Genomic DNA, 20,434 nt, shown 5'->3' on the forward strand with positions numbered 1-20,434 from the left:
TAGCACCTGGTTTAGAAAGGGATTCAGAATGTCTGGTAGCCCCTTCCTCATAGAACCAAACAAGACTTTCTCAGCAGCACAGACAAGACACTGAACAGGCCATGGAGTGCTCTCCAGCCTGTGTGCTGTAGGAGCCAGATGGCCTGAGGCCTTCAGGTGGCAGAGCAGAGGGGCTGGTGAGAAGTTGGTGGTGGGGGAGGGGCTGTTGTAATTCTGCGCTTTGCAGGCTCAGTGTGTAACGAGGGTGGAAGTGGGCCAATGAAGTGTCTGCTTTTGCAGCACGTGCAGCAACAACAGGCCAACCTTGCAGGCTTGGTACCACTGCCTCTGTTATTCAGGTAGTACAAGAACACACCCCATGGCGGTGACAGGTGAGAGATATTAAAGGAGATATCAAGACATGGGCAGAATCTGCCCAGGGCAGTGATCGAATCTCAGGTTCAGAAGAGACTTTGAAAGTGTTGGGGCCGCACTTCTGCTCAAAGCTTCAGTTCTCTTGACAATATCCCCATTTGTGCCTTTGCTTGAATGTCCCCAGTTACAAGAAGTAGCAGCTCTGATTGTCATTGCAAAGTCCTTTCTGCCTGAATGGTCCCTTCCATCCAGTGACATCTGCTGGATGCCCCCACAGGTAGGCTGCAGCACACATGACCTTTTAAATCTCTTCTCCATCAAAATCTACCTGCCCTATGTCTTATCACCAGGGGACCAGATTCATTCCTTGGCTCCTGGAGCTAGTCTCCAAAGATGGCCCCACTGAGCCGTGCCTCCTGATATTCACAGCCTTGTGTAGTTCCCTCCCACACTGAATCGGGGCTGGCCTATAACTCACTCTACCAACAGAATGGGGCAGAGTGATGCTGTGCCAGTTTCAGGACTAAGCCTTCAGAAGCCCTGGCAGTTTCTACTTTTGCACTTTTGAGAGCCCTAAGCTGCTATGTAAGGTGTCTGGCTACTCTGGAGACACCTTATGGAGAGGGAGAGGCTCTGAGACTCCACAGAGTGAGAGAGAGGTCCAGCTGTGCCAGCAACCCCGCTGACTCCCAGCTTCCAGCTAATGGCCACAAGGTCCCAGAAGTGTGGGTGAGACATCTTGGTCATCCCATCTTGTCCAGCCCCCAGATGACGGCAGCCCAGCTGACATCACATGGAGCAAAAGAACCACCCACAGAACCCACAGAATCATGAAAGGTAATAAAATGATTGTTTAAACCACTATGTTTGTGGTGGTTTGTTACACAGCAATAGACAACTGCAATAGTTCCCATGAACATTTTAGTACATTCGAGTTTACTGGTTTGGATGGCATCACTTGGCAGAGATGCTGGACTCTCAGGTGATGAAACCGCCTGGAGACAGTGTCCTAACCCAAAGGAGTATCCTAATAGTGTGATATCAGCACCATGAAGGGCCAGCAAGAGATAGTTCTGAGTACTAGGTTCTTTCAGTGCCCTCCATCTCATCTCACAGGCTCTGCTAGATTTTTAAGGATGCCAGTTTTTTCTGGATCATGATGGCCCTGATCCATCAATCCTACATTTGTAGGCAGAGGGAATGCAGATCTCCTCCTAGGTGGTGGAAGAAGGACGGGAATACACAATGAAGAATACTTTACCATTTTTGAGACTCAGGTTCTCACGGATCTCCTCATGGTCACAGGGATGAGTGAAGTCAAAGATACTATGTCCTGTTAGCTCCACCTGTTCCAAAAACAAAGCTGGGCTTCATTATTCCTAACCCTGAAGAAGTTTCCATGAAGAAGCTGAGCCACCTTCCAGATTTGGAGGCAGGGAGAAGACTGAATCAGGTTTTCTCATATTCCAATCAAGCATTGGGTCCACAAACATACAGATGTAATAGAGGCCGCTATGACAGAGACTTGATTCACAAGGACTGGCTTGTTAATGTAATCAGCAGAGCCATCCACCAGGATGGCCATCAGCAATGCCAAACCCAGCGCCAGGGGCTGGGAGTATGTTCCCGAGGCTTGTGGCCTGAGAGCAGAGAGGAGCAAGGAGAGGTCAGAAGCGGGTGATCAGAAACTTCCACTAATTTCTACCCCCAAACGGAAACATCTTCCCCTTTTGAAAGAGTCAGAGGAGGGTGTCACCTGTGTGAGTCCCATGAACTTGCTGATGTTTTCTGACAGAAAGATCATGTCGCCATCTTGGGTCACCACGGCAATGAAACCCTCCAAGGCTTTCAGGTACAAGTTGTCCATCTGCTGGTCAGCCTCAGCTTCAGACTCATTTTCAGAGCAAACTGGAAAGAGAAGGGGTTGGATGGCTTGCATGAATTTGGTGTTAAAACAGATATAAGTGGCTTGGACGAATGTCTGCCAGGGATGACTCAAAGGCATTAAGTGGACTTTTCTGGGTACGCACATTGCCAACCCTCTAAGTGTCTACTGCATGCCCAAGCAGCAGGCATTTGATGGGCAACACTACACAGGGGACACCCTGCCGGGGGCTTTGTGGGCAGTACAGTTGCAGTGGAGGTCACACCTGAGGTACTAGTGGTAATGGCGGCAGTAGCGGTCATTCATGGAACAGCACTCAGAATAGTAGTAGGAACAATAATTTCTGCTGCTAATGTATATTGAGCAACGACCACATATCAGGAACTGCACTGAGCACGCTATAGAATCTTTACAACTTCTATGAGGCAGGTACTATTCTTTGTCTCATCTTACAGACGAGGCTTAGAGAGATGACGTCATTTTCCTGAGGTTATAAAGGTTGTAGCTAGTGGACTCAGGCAGCTGAACCCAGAACCACACTCCTAACCATTTATAGGCTTTGGAGTCAAATAAACACAGATTGTATTCCTCCTATTAGGTTACAACTCTGGGTAAGTTACTACCTCTTTGAACCTCAGTTTCTTCATCAGCTAAATGGGGATAATAATTTCCATCTCTTTTGAGTTATAGGGATTAAATAAATATGTAAAATGTCGAACATGGTACCCATCAATCGTGAATTCATTTCCCCTTCTGCTCTCTCTACGATACTGTCACTGCCCTCAAATTGCTCAAAGCCTAGAGGGGGGATGTGTAACACACAGACACGCAAATCTAAGTAAAAACTCAAGGGCAAGAGGGCTGGGAACCCAAAAAGGAGTGTAGTCAGTAAGTGCTCAAAGGTTCAGAGGAAGATGAGGTTGCTTTGGGGTGGTCAAAGACAACTGTTCCAAAGAAGGGGATTTGAGAAGACTCATGACAAACAGGGATTTCACTCTGTAAGATGCAGGAAGGGCTTTCTGGGCCTGGTGCGTTGGGCAGACACTGGAAACCATGGAGGTGGCAGAGCCTGGAGTGAGCTCCCTCTCAGGAATGAGAAGAGGCCCAGCTGGCTACAGAGAAGGGTCCATTTCCCAGTCTCAGTGACTGGGCTGGTGAGGTGGGTCCAGTGTCCTGGAGGAGTGGCATCTCACAGCATTGCTTTGGGGAGATTTATCGGGTAATGGCATGCAGAACAGTTTGGAAAGAGTAAGGAGCAGAGTTGCAAAATTGCATGAGGCAAGCAACTGCATTAAGGGCGGGCTTCAGAGGTGCTTGCTGGGGGCAACGTGGCAAAGCACCCACCCCCAACTAACCACTGCGAGGGGCCCTGGCCTATCGAGTGCACATCTACTTTCCGTAAAACGTAGACTCAGCTCTTGTCCCAGAAAAATAAGGCCCCAGGCCTGAGGCCCTTGGCTGTTATCCTCAGACCCAGACTTTATTTCGGCCCCACCTCTCCTAACTCATCATTTAACTGCAAGCATACGTTTACTCATAAAAATTTGTATTCACCCAGTACAAACATAAAGCCAAGTATGTCTCACTTAATTTACAGAACAAGGGGATTAGAGAGTAATTTGTCACTTATAAAAGTTAATATTCACTTAACTAAAAGGAGTCTTTCAAGTTGAGACTGTTTTAAGGAATGTGAAATGCAATTAGATTTATGGGCCACTTGGCAAGGGACACATGGATACTGTGAAATGAGGTTCAAGGGCCTTTCTGCGAGGGCACTGGATTTATTTGGTTCTCCTTTCTCTTTTCCCTTGAGCCCCTAAATTTAAGCTCTGGGCTATACACCGTTATTCCTCAAGAAGAACAAATCCAAATTAGGAGATGTTCCTACCAATGAGCTTCAATGGCACCACTGGGGACCAGTCACCTTCAGGACACAGGATCAGTGACTGTGCCAGAGTCACAGATGCTGCTATTTCCACAGGGGAACAGGGCAGGCCTGTCCAGAAACAGGCCAGCCTTTAGAGCCAAGAGTTGGACTATACAGAGTAGCATCCTGGTGACTTTCCCCGGTTTGCTAAAATGTGGAACAAAATGAGGGAAATTCTCTCTTCTTCAAACCCTGGCTGAGGCAGCTGGCCTATGGGAGGGGAGGCTATACCACACACATACCCACACTCGATCCCTGCTTAGGGTCTCTGCCAGCTAACTAGTGAGCTGAAGTGATGATAATGGACCAAAGTCCCAGGTCAGGGGATGCCACTGCCCATGCAGTGCTCCCAGTTAACATGTACATTTACAGAGGGCTTTAGGAGAAATAATAACTTGAGTCAGTGCTTTCAAATTTGAGCACGCACCAGAATCACTTGGAGGGCTTGCCAAAACAAGGATTTCTGGGCCAGGGGCTACTACATAATTTGTGGGGCCCAGGGAAATGTAAAAACATGGGACCTCTTGCTGAAAAGTTAAACTATGCCTGGGGCACTTCTAAGTGTGGAGCCCTAGGGACTGTGCAAGGTCATAGCTCGTGGAGCCGGCCCAGATGGGCCCCTCCCCAGAGCTCCTGATTCGGGAAGTCTCAGGTGGGGGCTGCAAATCTGTCATTCTAGCAAGTGCCCAGGTGATGTGGACGCTGCTGGCCCTAGGACCACAGGTTGAGAATCGCTGCCTTAACACAAGGTCCTACGAGTGACCCTAAAGCTAGGAAAAATCAGCCTATTTTGGCAGGTGGTGACCTATTTTGGGGACGGGTGAGGAGAGGTTTTCAGCACCATTTAAATCACATCAGAGAGGTGACCACCTTCCAGACAGCAGAGGTCAGCCTGTGAGTCCTGGCAATTCGAGAAGATTTTTTCTCTTTAATTTCTTTGATCTCAGTGGCAACACTGACTTCAAAATCTGGAGTAATCCCAAGACAACCCTATTTGGGTTAACTAGGACCAGAGGAAATAGTTCTGCTTAAAATTTCCTGTTTTTAACAGTTCCAACACAGCCAAACTGGTTTCCATCCATGCCCAGGACACTTGCTTCCAGGAGGTGGCGAAATTGGTTACAGTCGCTGGCCAGTCGGCCTCTGGGAGGGAGGCAAGGGGCACTCAGGGGCCACGAATGGAAACAGAACATCTTAGAACTGAAGTCGTGATGGCTGGGGGACCAGGAAGCCAGCAGACTGGCCCCCAGCGACCCTGGGACAGCCGGGCCTCTTTCCTCTGTGGAACTATTTGCTCCCGCAGCACCTGCTTATCCTCCTGGGGGCTTCTGAAGGAACCTGGCCAGCTGGCTGTCAGCCTGGAGCTGAGGGTAAGCACTGCGGCCCGGGGCAGACCTTCGCCTGAGGGCCAGGGGCTCACACACAAGACCCCTGCTGAAGACGGCTCTGCCTTTTCTCCCACTTCGCCCCGTGAACGCCATGCCTTCCCGACTGTAGCACTAATCTCTGACACAGCGTTAGGCACAGAGAAAATCCCCTCCTCCACTACAGTTATCACACTCCTCCTGTGTGTCTGCCCTATGCTGGGCACAAAGCAGGGAATCAGTCAGGCCATCTGTCAATAAGTGTCACTTACTATGTGCTCAGTCCTGTCCTAGGGAAAGTCAGGGACACCGGGAGGTGTAGAAACAATCCTTTTCCTCAAGGAATCTACAGACCGGTGGGGAAGACAAAGATAAACCGCTGTGAGGTTACACAACAATCCGGAAGAAATCTTTGGAGCCGAATAAAGAGGAGCCCACAGCAGGTGCTCCATAAGCCCCTAACGGGGTTTTTAAATCGCCTTGGGTTCTAGGTCTCAGTTACTTGCTTCCAAGGACCCTTCAGGCTCTGACCCCAAAGAAGAGGGACAGGCCATCGAAATCAGAGGCCCTCTGCTGAGGTGAGGCATGCTCAGCGTGGGGAGCACAACAAGATTCTTTAATGCTAAAAATAGCCCAGTAAACAGGCTTTGATGACTCCCCACAGCCAGGATATGCGCGGGCTGAGGTTTCGGAGCACTTTTTCCGGAGCACCGCTCATTTCCTTCAGGCAGCACCACCCAGGTGGGGCGGGACCCCATGGGCAGCAGGAGCTGGGCGTCTGGGGTGAGCGGGCAGAGTGGCAGGGGAGACGATCCTGCCCGGGTCTCTGCGCCCAGACTGTCATAAGTGCTGCTGGTCAGGATGCATTTTTATTCCATCAGGGCCATTTTCTCTTGGTGTTTCCCACTCTGAGAAGTTCCAGGACTGCTCTGACTGTTCCTAAAACCATTCTGATGTGATCTGCCCGGCTCCAATGGGCTTGGCTGACAGTCACCACTCGGTTGTCATCACAGGGGTTTTCCTTTTAAACAGAGTCCTCCCCTCCTGCTCTCCCAGGCCCACAGACCTGCCATTAACTCCTGTCCTGGGTGTGATGCCTGCAGGAGCAGGCCCAGGCAAGCCAGGAGGAAATTATTTTTGGATCACCTACTGGATCATCAGCCACACCTTTAAACCCCACTATTACACCAGGCAGCAGGCTTGGGCAACCTCACATATTTGGCAGAAGGCATTGATCTTACTGGTCTCCCCAAAGCGCCTTGAAAGTCCACCATTAGAGATTCACTCCTGTGTTCTTTACATAACTTTTTATCTTCTCTTACTTCTCTGTATAACCTTTCATAAGATGTAGCACAAGGCTGGGGTCATCAAATACCTGCTGTGACCAGACTTTTCTGGTTTAAGTTAAGGGAACGATGTGAACAAGGTCAGTATCTCTAGAAGAGCTTGTATATTAGCCGCTCTTAGCCGTTAACATCCTAGCATGAATCAGCTTGTTGGCGCCTCTCCAAACAGGATAGAAAAAGGTCTTGGTTTGGAGGGTGGGTGGGGCAAGGGGTGGGACGGTAAAAAGGTAGGGGTGACAGCCTGGGACAAGAAGTCTGAAAGCGGGGCATAAGAAGGCACCAGAAACCATGTCTGCCTCCACAGTTGTCCCTCTGGTCCCACTTTTCCTTCATGGAAAGGTCACAGTAAAACTCTGAAATCACTTGTCCCACATTTTAATGTCTTTCCCTCAGTCGTCTAGAGATCATGAAATCATAGTCTCTTATTAAGACTGCTGTCTCCACCAAGCAAATGTCAACGAAGCAATAATAAACCTGACATTTCTCTTTAGAAACCTTGCTTCACCTTGACCTCCAGCTCTCGTGTAAAACGAATTTGATCTCCCCACGCACTAGTGTGGCAAAGCCAAAAATCAATTTTCTAGTGAAAAGCCACTTTTGCATATTTACTGCTGTTGCGGGCCCTCCCAATGCAGAAGCCACCCTCATCTGATCACAGTTTTGTGGGGCTCATCTTGAAAGAGGCTTTGAGACAATCAAGCGGTATTTCCACTGATGTTCCCGTCAGAGTGTGTTCTGTTCTCGGCCCAGCGTGGAAGCTAATATCATAAAGCTATTGTTTCAGTTCGCTTCCTGTGATACGAATCTCAATCGGTGGCCCAGACTCCCAGCCTGGATTTCTCAGCGTTGAGGTTTCCTCTCCAACATTCCCACACAGAAAAGCCTACTGTGAAAATCAAAGGGAAACGTGTTACTAAGTAAAGAAGAAACTTTTCTAAAGCAAAACCTGGTCTTTTTTAGCCTTTTGAACTCTGAGGTATGCACCCAGCTATTTCCTATTACGAAGTGAGCCAACATGGGTGCTCACCTTTGTTAGAAATGCTTCCATAACGAATCTATGGTTTGTTTTGACTTGGAAAAGCTTAGCAACTCTGGATTTTGAGAGAAATTGCCAAAAGGTGGGTAAGAGGGCAGTAAGGGCTCACATTGGATTTTCCTTTACACCATTTCTCCAGAAGCCTACACTTATTATAAATCAACTTAACTGTTCATAATAACTTGAATTTCTAAGCTATAACTTCATGAGAGCCTACTATATGGCAAGCAAGAGGATTCAGGCCTTTATATCTATCATCTCAATCCTCCAACAGCAAGGTAAGCACTGTTATTCCTTTCGTGCAGATGAGAAAGCAAAGCTCAAAGACAGCAAAGACATTTTTCACAAAGACACAGAGAAAGAAGGAGCCAAACTGAGCTTCCAATGCAGGTCTGCCTGCCCACAGATCCTGCACCCCTTTTCGTTGCACTGCATACTTTTAAAAAGCAAAATATGATTGAGAAAGAAAAGATCCTGTCTCACATACAATTCCTGACAACACCTTCAACTGGTCTAATGCGGCAGGAGTCTAGAAGCGAGGAGGAAAAGGGGAATGCTGAAAAGCCCTCTATCTCGCCCTCCCCCAGGCCGTGCGAGTTTTACAACTGCTCCATCAAGGACGCCAGGACCAGATGGCCAAATGTAGACACTTTTTATCCTTTGCTGTCATTTCTTTCCTTGGGACAGAGAGGATGAGAGCTGACACGCTGAGGGTTCTGGTTGGTCTGGGGCCAAGCCCAGCCAGAGGGCAGGCAGTTTGTGTCCACAACTTGCAACAGCTCCTGAGTAGGGTGTGTGACGTTTTGCTGTGGCCACTCTGGTCCTGTCTCCTCCACTGTGTATGGCACACAGGGGGTTTACCCCAGCACACAAGCAGGCATACGTGCTCATAAGGCCCAGCCTCTTCCCCCAATGCCCAGCCCTTGTCAACAGCTTCACTTGACCAGGTTTGCAGAATGCTCCTTTCCTCCCATGTCTTTCTTTCCTCAAAAAGTCTTGAATTCCAGGAGAGATTCACTGTGTACTAAATGTGTGATGGGCAACGTTAACGTTTCTGTACCTCACTTCTCATCATCTGTGAAATGAGGAGAAATGTTCAGCAAGTCCAAATACAATCAGAGAGGTGTCCCCGGATTAATATATTACTCCTTTCGGGGCTCTCTGTTGGTGGAGGAATGGGGGTGGTGGTGGAAGGAAGCAATGATTAACCCAAAGGAATCAATGTCTAAGAGTAGAATTTCTAGTACCATACCAGGGAAGCTGAGGAGATGTTTCTAGGTGTAAGGATGGGGTCTCCATCTGGTCATTAAATCCTCCACTGCTTACTCTATGTATATGTAAAGATGATTCCAACACTACCAGACACTGCCCTCACCTGTCCAGGAACACAAGCCTCATATGTGCCCTGTGACGGCATCTCCAGGCCTTTCTTATACTTCAGCCCATTGTTCCCTCTTTCTGTAGTATCTACGACGATGAATCTGCCATTGCCTCACATTGTTTCTTTGAAAGTATTTATAGAGCATCTTTGCTCTTCGGTCCTCCCCCGTCCTCTCTTTTCCGAGACTCCTTAGACTTGCACTACAGGGTTAGCCCTCCAACCCGGGGACCCACTGAGCCATCATCCTATTTTCTGAAAGTCTTTCCCCCATATCCTTCCTGTGCTCTAGGGCCCAGAATAGCACATGCCGGTCTGGCCTCCCCGCCTCACACTGGATTCCCTCTGCTCCGGGTTTCTTTCCCAGAATAGCCACTTCATAACAGGATAGCAGAATCAACCCAGCTCCAAGGCACCAGGCTCTCTCAGGAAAACCGAAAAGCAACCACCAAAGCGCCTTCCTGCCTGCCCGCCTCCCGCATGCTCACCACCTGCGACGGACGTGCCCACCTGCAGCGCCACAGCCGGCCGGGGAGGGGCACCACCCACTGCCCAGTTTCTTTATGAAACAGACTAGATGGGACTGTCACATAGGATCTGAAACTGGGAAACTCCTCAGGCCACCTCTTTCTGATCAGGACTAACAGGAAATAGTTTTTTGAAGAAAGCAAACTCTGAGAAAAAAAAAGTTTTGTAAACTTGAGACTTGCCCAGACACCAGGGAGAGTGAGAATTAGTTGGTTCCATGGGGAGGCTGTTATCCATCACGGACTCCCCGTATGAATGAGCGTGGCCGGGTCAGGTGTGTTACAGACACAGCTTAATTCTCACAGACACCCTGTGCAATAAGTATTTGTAACCCCTTTTTACAGATGAGGAAACCAAGAGCAGAGACACCAAATAATCTGCCTGGCATCCTGGTTAGTAAGAGGGAAAAGATGGCATGGGCGCATCTCTGCCTTTCTGGAGAAGGTAGCTGGAAGATAAGCAGCAGGACGCTCCCTAAGGATTCAGTCTGGAGCGGAGTCTTACAGTCAGATGGCAAGGCCACCAGGAAGCCAGCAAAAGCTGCTCTTGTTCTCCCAGCCCCCTCTGTCCTTCTCAGCTTCCGGTGCCCAGGCGCTTCCTCGGTGCCACCCCTGTTCTTCATCCCATGGCTGTATTATCATAAAGCTCATTGCTAGAAAGGAGATGTTCAACAGGAAGGAATAAAGCACTAAGGATGGCATTTCTGTGGGTGGCCGTTTCGCAGGATGGGAGTTCCCAGGGAGGAAGACCCTCCCAGTGGCCTTCCAACTCTGACACAATGGAGCCTCCTGTGCGTAAAGCCAGGCCAGTAGGGGTGCCATAGGCGCCAGCCTAGGGGAGTGTGCCAGCCTCACCTGAGGACAGGAGCTTGTGTGTTCGCAGGAAGCTGATAGCCAGCCGCATGATAGAGGCCTTGTCCAGGTGGGAGCTCACGCTGTGCGGCAGGGGCAGCTCATGAGCCAGCTCGTAGAAGACCTCCGTCTCCTTGCTCCTCCGGCACCTTGCAGCATCTCGGGACTTCTCCTTCCTCCTCTCTGAGCTACTCCTAAATTGAGAGAGAAGGGATTAGACCCTAAAACATCACTATTATCTTATCACACCCCTGGTCAAGGCACCCCTAGGGCCCCCCAACCCATGGAACAGCCGAACTCTCCCACTGAACTGATCCAAGCTCGCACCAGTCGTCTGCGCCACATGCTGCCTGCTTTACACTGTCAGCTCTGCTTTCATGTGTGTTTGCGTCTTCTCAACCACATTCCTCCTCCTGTGGGCCCATGGTGTCCATAACAGGGCTTCACATGGCCAGGGGGTGAGCAAAGAGTCGCAGATTAAATTCATCAAGTGGCAATGCCTTGGGCCTGGTCCTGGGTTATCTAGGGACTGAGGTAGAATGCCCCGGATGGAGAGGGGGTATAAAGGAGCTACAGCCAGTGGTCCAGACGGCTGTGTCAAAGGCTCTGGAGAACAAGATGAAAAACTGCTTCAAGGTTCTCTTTCTGGATAAAATGCACTTAGGAAAAATTAAGCCCAATACTGGACTTTAGATCCCATTTCCTATCAGTGATTTTCACAGCAAAAATCGAAAATGTCATTAGAGCCCAAGAAGAACAGTCAGCCAGAGATCCGTCAGTCTGGTGTCCCAAAGTGCACACCTGCCCAGGGTTAAAAAGTTGTGAGCACAAACACAATTCGTCTCTAATCCTGCCAGCATAGGTACTAGCCTGTCTCATGCGCATTTTCCTCTTCTCTGCAAGACAGAAGGAAAGATGACACACACCCAAACCTGCCTCTTTCAGGAAGTCCTAAAGAAATCCTGGATCTTCTTAGCAAGCCCGTGTGAAGTTCTCACACAGGCAGGTTTAAAAGCTAGAGTGCCTGGACTGAAATTCTAACTTCTCCACTTGCCAGCTCTATACGGTAAATTATTAAAACTGCTTAGCCTCAGTTTCCTCATCTGTAAGAAAGTAATAACAGTACTGACCCCACAGAGTTATTGTGAGGCTTGAATATGATAATTCACGTGAAGGCTTTAGCACTAGGCCTATCCCAACTGTAAGCAACAACGTTAGCTAACAATAACAAATCTGTCCATGAAAAGATGATCATGAGAGTAAAACATGACAAAAGCACAGGACAACCCTGTTTTCACAGAAGTGTATGCATTACACATAATACTTCCTATACATTATATAGGAAAATGTCTAGAAATAAAATAATAAGTGTTATTTCTACAGCAATCACATAGCTAGTGCTTCCTATATTCCAAGTGCTGTTTTAAGCACTGCATTCGCTTCTTAAATTCTCACAACCACCCGTGGAAGTAGTTATTAGTGTTATCCCTAATTTACAGATGAGCAAACAGGTCCAGGCTAAGTAGCCCACCTGCAGCCTCTCAGCAGGTAACTGGAGAAGTAGGGCCTGGTACCAGGTAAGTGGGCCCCAGAATCCAGGCTCTGTCCATCAACGACTGTCCTGCCTCTCTGAACTCCAAAATGTTACCAGTTTCAGATCAGTGAGGTTAGGGGGGATTTTTTTTCTTAGTGGTTATCTGTATTTTCTTAGGTTTCTATAAATAATCTATATTGCTTGTTTAATAAACAAGCTTGATTTTATTTTTTTAAAAGTGTCCAATGCAGTTCACGGCTCTTGAGGCTCATCCAGCCAACTCCAGCTGGCTCTCTCTGTCCTCCCTTCTCAGATTTCCAAGACCAGAGGCTGCTTCCCCTTCTGTTTGGCTTTGCTGCCTATAATCTAGACAGAAAATCAGTATTTGGGGATTTACGGAATGTTGACATGCCTCTCAAACCCCTCAAGATTTGGGGCAGAGGCACTGTTTTGACTTTATGAAAAACAGGACATCCAGCTCCCTGGATGGATCAAGCATCATATACTCAGAGTGCGAGAAGAATGTCTAACAGCTGTGATGGTCAGGAAGAACATTCAGAAAAACTGTGAAATAGGTGACATTGTTTTTCTTGTCCTGTCTCCCTTTTCTGTTTCCTCTACCTAACTCCTGCTTCCTCCTCTGCCCCTGGTTCCCACTCTCAGAACTCCCCCCTCCCCCACACCCCATCCCTCCCCACCCTCTCGGGACCTGCCTTAGATCACTTTGCTTTTGCACCAGACCTTTAGTGGCAGTTTGTATGTTAGTCCCTCCCATTTGCATTTGAATCCTGACCTCTGATTGGGCAGCACAAGCAGCTGTTCAAGGTTTGCAGGCATCCTGGCACAAGAAAGGAGGGCGGGAAGGGGACAGGAGACTCAAACTGTACACATCATGCCTGCGTGTCATGGGAGCCAGGTAAAGGAGAGCCAGCATCTTTAAGATGCTGGATTCCACTCTCCAGCACCAACCCCTGCACTGCCCAACAACAGCATCATCAACACATGATCAGTCATTAGGGGTGTCTGGAGAAGCCATCCTGGGACGGAAGCAAGCCCCAGCACAGGGCCACTGTCTGCATGCCACCGAGCTTCCCTTCACCATTGCCCCTTCCTTAGAGTGGAAGAGCAGACAAGGCAGAGAGCAAGAGTCAGGAAGGGAAAAGGCAGTGAGGAGTCAGCACTCTGTCTGGCAATGTCATCTGAGATTTGGGTCCTACCATGTTCCCTTGACCACACAAATGTTTACTGCCACCTACTTTTGTGCCTGGCACTGCACTGAGAACCTTACATATATTACCTCATTATAATCTTCCTAACAACACAATATGGTAGGTATTGCAAGCACAAGTTAAACACATGGAAGCTGAGGCTCAGACATATGTAACTTGCCCAAGGTCACGAAGCGAAAGCCTGCACAAGCCCTTGGAGAGTGCACACAGTCAGTGGGCAGATACTTAGATGTCCTGAGACACCTGGGTGCTCCCTAATTCCATCTTCACAACCTCTGTGTGAGATGAGCAAGACAGGCATTGCTGCTGTCCCCATTTTGCAGACCTGGAAACTGAGGCCCGACCAGGTTAAGTCACTTTCCTAGGGCAATCCAGCTCATCAGTAGCAGAGTCAGGGCTAGAACCCATGTCTTCGTAGACCAGTACTTTTTCTACCACTTATTAGTAGGAGATAGTGGCTTTAGCAAGAAATAAACAGCAACATCTTAACATTCAGAAAAAGAAAGACTGAGAATCTCACACAGCCTCTTGGTTTAAAAACCATGAGCTCCATTTTAGCTCCCTTGTTTTCACAGTTGCACTCTGGGACCAGCGTGACTTTAATTAGACGATCTAGTTAACCATGACGCAGCCCAGAGATATCTGTCTATTGTTGACTCTTGGAAGAACAAGCAAAAATGTGTAACACTGAAGAACAAGAATAATTAATGCTAAATGTGAAGGTAAGACCTCCCTAAACCCAACTGAGGCAGACACAGTCTACTTCCTCGCCCAATGCGTCACAGGCTGGGTCTCTCAGCACATAAAACAGGAGGCTGGAAGTTAGGAGGGCGGCTATTTTAATAGATTGGCCACGAGACTATCTAGCTATCTCATTTGGAGCAAGACAACATTCTCTGTGCCCTGATATCCTCAAATGAAAACCATCATGACAGATATTAACAATCCCATTATCTGGTCAATCTGAGCATCAGGCACATTCAGACTGTGGCCATGGCAGCTGTTCTTCATCACCAAACCAATGCCGTCTCAGGGCTGGAAGTGTATTCGTTGGTCAGGTTGATCTTGACCCGTTTTTTGTGTCATGTTGTTGAACGTTCTTAAGTCAATGAGGCTTCATTTCCTGAAATATTTGAGCTTTATTCTCTCTCTACATGGGTCCTAGAATTAACTGCATTAGACCAGAATTTTTTTTTTTTTAATGACAATTCTCGACGTGGCATGTTAGATAGAATTCTCTGGTCTTGTAAAACGTTTTTTGTGTTTTTTTAAAGATTGGCGCCTGAGCTAACGTCTGTTGCCAATATTTTTTCTTCTTCTTTTTCTCTCCAAGGCTCCCTAGTACACAGTAATATATTCTAGTTGTAGGTCTTTCTGGTTCTGCTATGTGGGATGCCACCTCGGCATGCCTTGATGAGTGGTGCTAGGTCCACGCCCAGGATCTGAACCAGCAAAACCCTGGGCCACCAAAGTGGAGAGTGCAAACTTAACCACTTGGCCATGGGGCCAGCCCCTGTAAAGAGATATTTTATTCTAAGTTTTCCAAATCATCAAAAAAGATTCAGAAATTTATTTATTATTCCAAATTGCTCATCCTACAAAGTTCCTGCTCCTGTCTTTCTTGGTGCCTTCGTGCGACCACAGGACGGTCCTGCACAATGCTTGGGATATGGAACACATGACATAAAATTAGCCCTGGTTACCTGTGTCCTCGTGCAACCCCCGAAGTGTTTCCTGAGCTCCATGCTGGCCCATGTAAACTGCAGAGTGGACAAGGCGCACATTCCGTGTTCTCTAGGAGTATGCAGTCTAGGTAGGGAGCCAACAACTTGCAACATCTCCACTAACCACAGAAGTAAGGACAGGCAATAAACACTATAGGTGGTCAAGATAAGCAACGAACTGGTGTGAGCAAACAAGGTCAGAGGAGGCATGATTTCAGCTGATCCTAGAAGGACAAACACCACCACCTCCCGGTGCTTGAGGGGTTCAGAAAGCATTATTTTTCCGACACGTGTTATCTCATGTGAGTCTCACAACAACCCTGGGAGATAGGAACTATTAAGTCCATTTAACAGATGAAGAAGTGGAGATTTAGAGGGATTAAGAACTTCCTAAAAGACATAGTCTCAAACCTAGTTCTTATGGGTCCAAGATCAAAGGTTTTTCCACTGGCAGCAAAGAAACCGCTATTTATTGTACACTTTGGACAAGCACGGTGCTGTTAGATATTTTCCCGCAAACTGGATGTTCACATACATTACAGGAAGAAGAGGAAGGTTAACATTCGAAAAAGATACAGTGACATAAAGATTCCATGGAGATGGGGGAGACTCTGACCTTAAGTGAGCACCTGCTCACCTTGGGAAAAGCCTTGGAACTTTAGGAGTAGGATTAAGAACCGATATCCTGTTCAAATGGCATGTGAATAGAAAGGGGGATCAGCGCCGACGGCTGTAGCAGCCTGCGTCACTGCAGGGCTGGGGCTGGGGTGTGGTGCCCTCAGAAGTGACTCCACACTGCTCCACAAAGGCTGCAGGTCCAACCTGCATGTACGTCTCTCTCCATGCTGCAGGGGGAAACAAGCAGCTTCTTTTTTTTTTTTTTTGACATGTTAATATACACATTTATATTTACCCTCACCAAGTTGGAAACTCAAATTCTGAAACATTGGATCCTGACGAAGGGGAGCCACCACTTAAGGACCAGGCAGCCAGTCAAAAGATAAAGCAAAATGTTTGTCCTAAAGCTTCCGCAGGTGCACGTTACAAGTCAGCCAGGAAAAACCTCTTTGTCTAGAGCTTTGCGATCTTAAAAACGTCTCCTTAATTTTTCGGTCATTGCTGCAAGCCTGGCTTACAGATGTCTACTTAAGTCAGTAAACGAACCATTATCAGCTCTTGGGTAAGATGGTCCATATGATTTCACTCACGTGTAGGAGATAAAACAACAACAGCAAACAAACACATAGATACAGAGAACAGACTGGTGGTTACCAGAGGAGAAGGGGGGTGGAGGGAGGGTGATGGGGTAAAGGGGGACATTTGCACCATAACAGATGGAAACTAGGCTTTGGTGGTGAACATGATGTAGTCTATACGGAAGTCAAAATACAATGATGTACACCTGAAATTTATATAATGTTACACACCAATGTTACCTCAATTAAAAAAAAAAAAAAGGTGATCCTGGTTTCTGAACACAGCCTAGCGTGGGGCCCTCAAGATGTCACCAGCTGCATCAGTGGGGTTGGTTGCCTAATTAGCTATAGTCTCCTGACCTTTAGTGTGATCAGGACTCCCATGCTTAATACCTGTGGGCCATCAGGCTATCATAACAATATGCCTGTTACGCTATAAGGTTAGATGGCTTAGAAGAAGAATGGATTTCAGCAGGTTAGGGAAAGACACTGAAGCTAATTAAGCCAGTTTGGCTCAGTCTGTTGGTTGGTGGTAAAATTCTAAGCTGGTGCCAATTTGCAGGAGGCTGTGAAAGGAGGAAATGAAGGTCAAATGCAATTGGGAGGGCTCTCGTGACCCTTCAGCGAGGCTGTGTGGCTGCTGCACAAGGGCTGCCTGGAGACAGGAACATGCCAGCTTCAGGTCCCAGAGACCAGGATGAGTAGCTGGCCCTGACACCTACTAGGGGTTGATTGCTTCACAGACTGAATTAGAGCAGAACCAAAGCTGGTGCTTCTCAGCCTCAGCTGCTCACTGCAATCACTAGAGGAGCCTTAAAAAACTGATGCCTCGGTCCTACCCCTATTCCCAGAGAGTCTGCTTTAACAGGTCTGGGGTGCAGCCTGGGCATTGGGGGTTTTAAAGCTTTCCATGTGATTCTCATGTGCAGCCAGGCTTGGGAACTACTGTTGCAAAGCAGTCAGCTTTAACTAAATAAATAAAAAGCTGTGGTTTTTTGGTTGGTTTTGGGGGGTTTTTTTTTGGTGGAAGGAACAGGAAACCGATATTTATTGAGCGCTGGGGCTGGTGCATTTCATAAACAATCTCATCTGGTCCTCACTTAAATCATGCAGTGCTGTTGGTCCCGTTCTTGCAGAGCAGTGGTTCTCGGCTTTAGCCTGCCGCAGAGACCCCTGCAGGGCTCATTAAACCACGGGTTTTGACCCTGTGATTGCACATCTTTGGAGAACGGAAACCCAGGTCGACTTCTTCAACCTAACCACACTCTTCCCCTCTACCATGCACTGTGTCCACATTCATTACGTCCAGCAAATGTGGACTCACCATCATAAACCAAACGGTTATTTATCTAGGCAATCATGTGACCATCGCTGTTCCAGACGCTATGGCTGACAGAAGACAGAGGTGAAAATAAGGAGACAGAGACTTGAACAGATGCCACATAAAAGGCAGCTACCCCTCAAAAAAGCCACTCAGGAGAAGGTACAAAGTTTGTTCCTGTGAAATGGCCGTTGCTCTGAGTATTTTGGGAGGTCTTTTAGGATTAATGTCAAAGCCACACAAGAAAATCAGTCGTAACATTTCATAGAACACACTGCATTTTTAACCCCAAACAATAGTATCCCGTTTACCCACACCCTTTAGTCACCAGACTTGGCTGTGGATGGATCTTGGTTGTTTGAAAGAATAAAATGTACCCTCAAAGATAAGGGCTTGCCACAATTGAAGGTATTCAAGAGAATGGTCTTTGGCTCTGAAGGCAATTCAAAAGGAGTGGCAAAAATGTTTTAGAAGAGGGCAGGGTTCTGAGGGCTGACTTTCCGGGTACATTTGGATGTTTGTCCAAAGGCAGTAGTGATTGTAGAGGTATTTATTATATAGGGGAGGAAAAGGCATCAATGTTGGCCAGTCAAAGTAGAAGTTAAATTAGCCAAGTGACGAGGAACTGGGCAGATCAGACAGACCTGGACAGGGGGAAAAGGCATCAGTACACTTCAGGGCGCACTCCTCTGATGAGGGGCATGGTCTCTGCCTGAAAGAGCCCACAGCCCAGTCGGAGATGAGACTAGGACTACAGACTACTGTACTGAAAGTCCTAAACGAGGAACGCAAAGAAGAGGTGAGGGCTGGAGTGGCTAACCCAGGAATGGATATTTTCACTCACTCCTTCCCTGAAGGAAGAATCCTGGAAAGCGTCTCATACCTCAGCCTCCCAACCTCCCCTCCTCTGGCACTGAGCCCCTGGCTCCCTGACCCACGCTGAGAGTCGGCGCCCCTGGAGACAGGGCCTGGACTGCATTCAGAGCTGACAGTAATGTCTGGGGCCCACCCAACATGGCCCTCTAATGGTCAATTCTGCTTGGGGCCCACTGGAGATGCTTATCTGGTGGCCTTCTCGGCTCCAGGCAGCCTCGGAGAAGAGAGCAGCAGACCCAATTACCAAGCAGCCCCATAGGTACGGCCCATCTGGGGCTCCAGATAACCCAGCTCCTTACGTAATCTGAGGACATGTGTGGTCTCCAGCCCAGCTGGGAAAAGCCGTGCATGTACAGGAGCAACAGTGACGAACGGTCCCCATGCTTAGCTTCACCCAGCCCAAACCTTAGTGGGGTCCTCCTTATTCAACTTATTAGTGAGTCATACCACTAATTATCATTATAGTTTATGTCAATCATTACAGTTGATACAGCACGTTATAAATTAATCTGTAAATCTCACCTAGTAGGATAGAAAGAGCAGGTACCATTATTCCCATTTTAGAGACGAGGAAAATTGAGGCTCAGGAAGCTAACAGGAATGTGTGCAGCTGGAACAAACCCCTGAGCTCTGAGTTTTTCAAGGAAACATGAACAGAGAGCCCATTGCCAACTAGCACTAGACATGTCAACTGGAAACAGACCATTATGCATCACCATCTCATAACCTTAACAGTTCATTTCATTTCTAAAAAATGCTTTGGAGGAAATAAGGGTAATGCATATTTAGCATAGACAACTTTGAAAGTACAGAAAGGTGGAAAGAGAAAAACCTGAGATCTCACTGGATTTATGGCTTTTTATTTAACATTTTATCACATTTTTAAGAATTCTCTAAAAATATTCATAACAGCCAGCAATATCATATCGTGTGGGTGGATCACAATGCACTTGACCGTTCAGATACAGTTTCTAATTTCTAGCTGTTATAAATGACAGTATGATGACTACCTTTGTATCAGGTGTTGCTCTTTAATTTGTTTTTTATAATAAAAGATGACACCTATCCAGGTTGCTGCCAGCTCCCCACAGCTTCCTCAGAGCGACCCCCTGTGAAAGCTGAGGAGACGGATTTGGCAAGATCGGTACCTTCAGGACCACGGCCGCTGTCACAGAAAGCGGGCCCCAGAGGAGGGAGATACCGGGGGAAGGAAAGCAGGATGTGCTCCCCATCTCAGAAACTCTCCCCACCAAGTCACTGGCTCTCTCAGGCTTTCTCTCTCCCTCATGCCATATCCAGGTTAAAACATCTGAAGAGAGATGACCAACGGTACTGAAATTGGAGAATCCAGTCCTGCAAAGATGGCCACTCTTACTGGTCAGCAGGACCTCATCCCCCAATGTAAAAATAGTGTTCTTTCCATCTACCCCGCTCTCACCATATCCACTGCGCTGATGGAGAAGTCTCGGTGGCATAGGCACCTATGAAAAGAGGAGGAAAGCAAGTAGCCACAGGGGACATTTGCCTGACTCTCCATTGTTCCCTCTGGCCTCTGATACCTGCCACTGCCTGACCCTCTCCACTGTGCGGACTCCAGCTGAGGGACTAATTAATCCCAGCAAACTGAGAGGGTGCCGCTTCTCCTGCAGCTAGGAGAGAACATGTAATACTTGTCGATTGATAAAGAACTCTCGTCATACTGCCTCTGATTTAATCCTGAAACAATCTGGTGAGGTAGGTACAGCATCATCCCCATCTTGCACATAACGAAACAGACCCCAAGGATGTTAGTGACATGCCCAGAATTACCCAGTGATGGAGCCAGCACTCAGCCCTATCAATTTGACCCTACATCGCATACTCTTGATTGCAATCAGGCAACCTT

General features: G+C 47.8%; 1 protein-coding gene across 1 annotated transcript in view; it reads right to left on the reverse strand.

Moving 5' to 3' along the window:
* The window catches only part of EPAS1 (endothelial PAS domain protein 1), an 86,794-nt gene that overhangs the window by 29,260 nt on the left and 37,100 nt on the right, over positions 1–20,434 (reverse strand). The window contains exons 2-4 of the mRNA XM_046663048.1: positions 10,673–10,863; positions 2,111–2,262; positions 1,616–1,700 (exon numbers count right to left, since the gene is read on the reverse strand). Of these exons, the coding sequence (XP_046519004.1) occupies positions 1,616–1,700; positions 2,111–2,262; positions 10,673–10,863 (428 nt within the window). The remainder of the gene's footprint in view (positions 1–1,615; positions 1,701–2,110; positions 2,263–10,672; positions 10,864–20,434) is intronic.

This window comes from Equus quagga, chromosome 5 (genome assembly GCF_021613505.1).
Source record: "Equus quagga isolate Etosha38 chromosome 5, UCLA_HA_Equagga_1.0, whole genome shotgun sequence".
In the NCBI taxonomy this organism is placed as follows: Eukaryota; Metazoa; Chordata; class Mammalia; order Perissodactyla; family Equidae; genus Equus; species Equus quagga.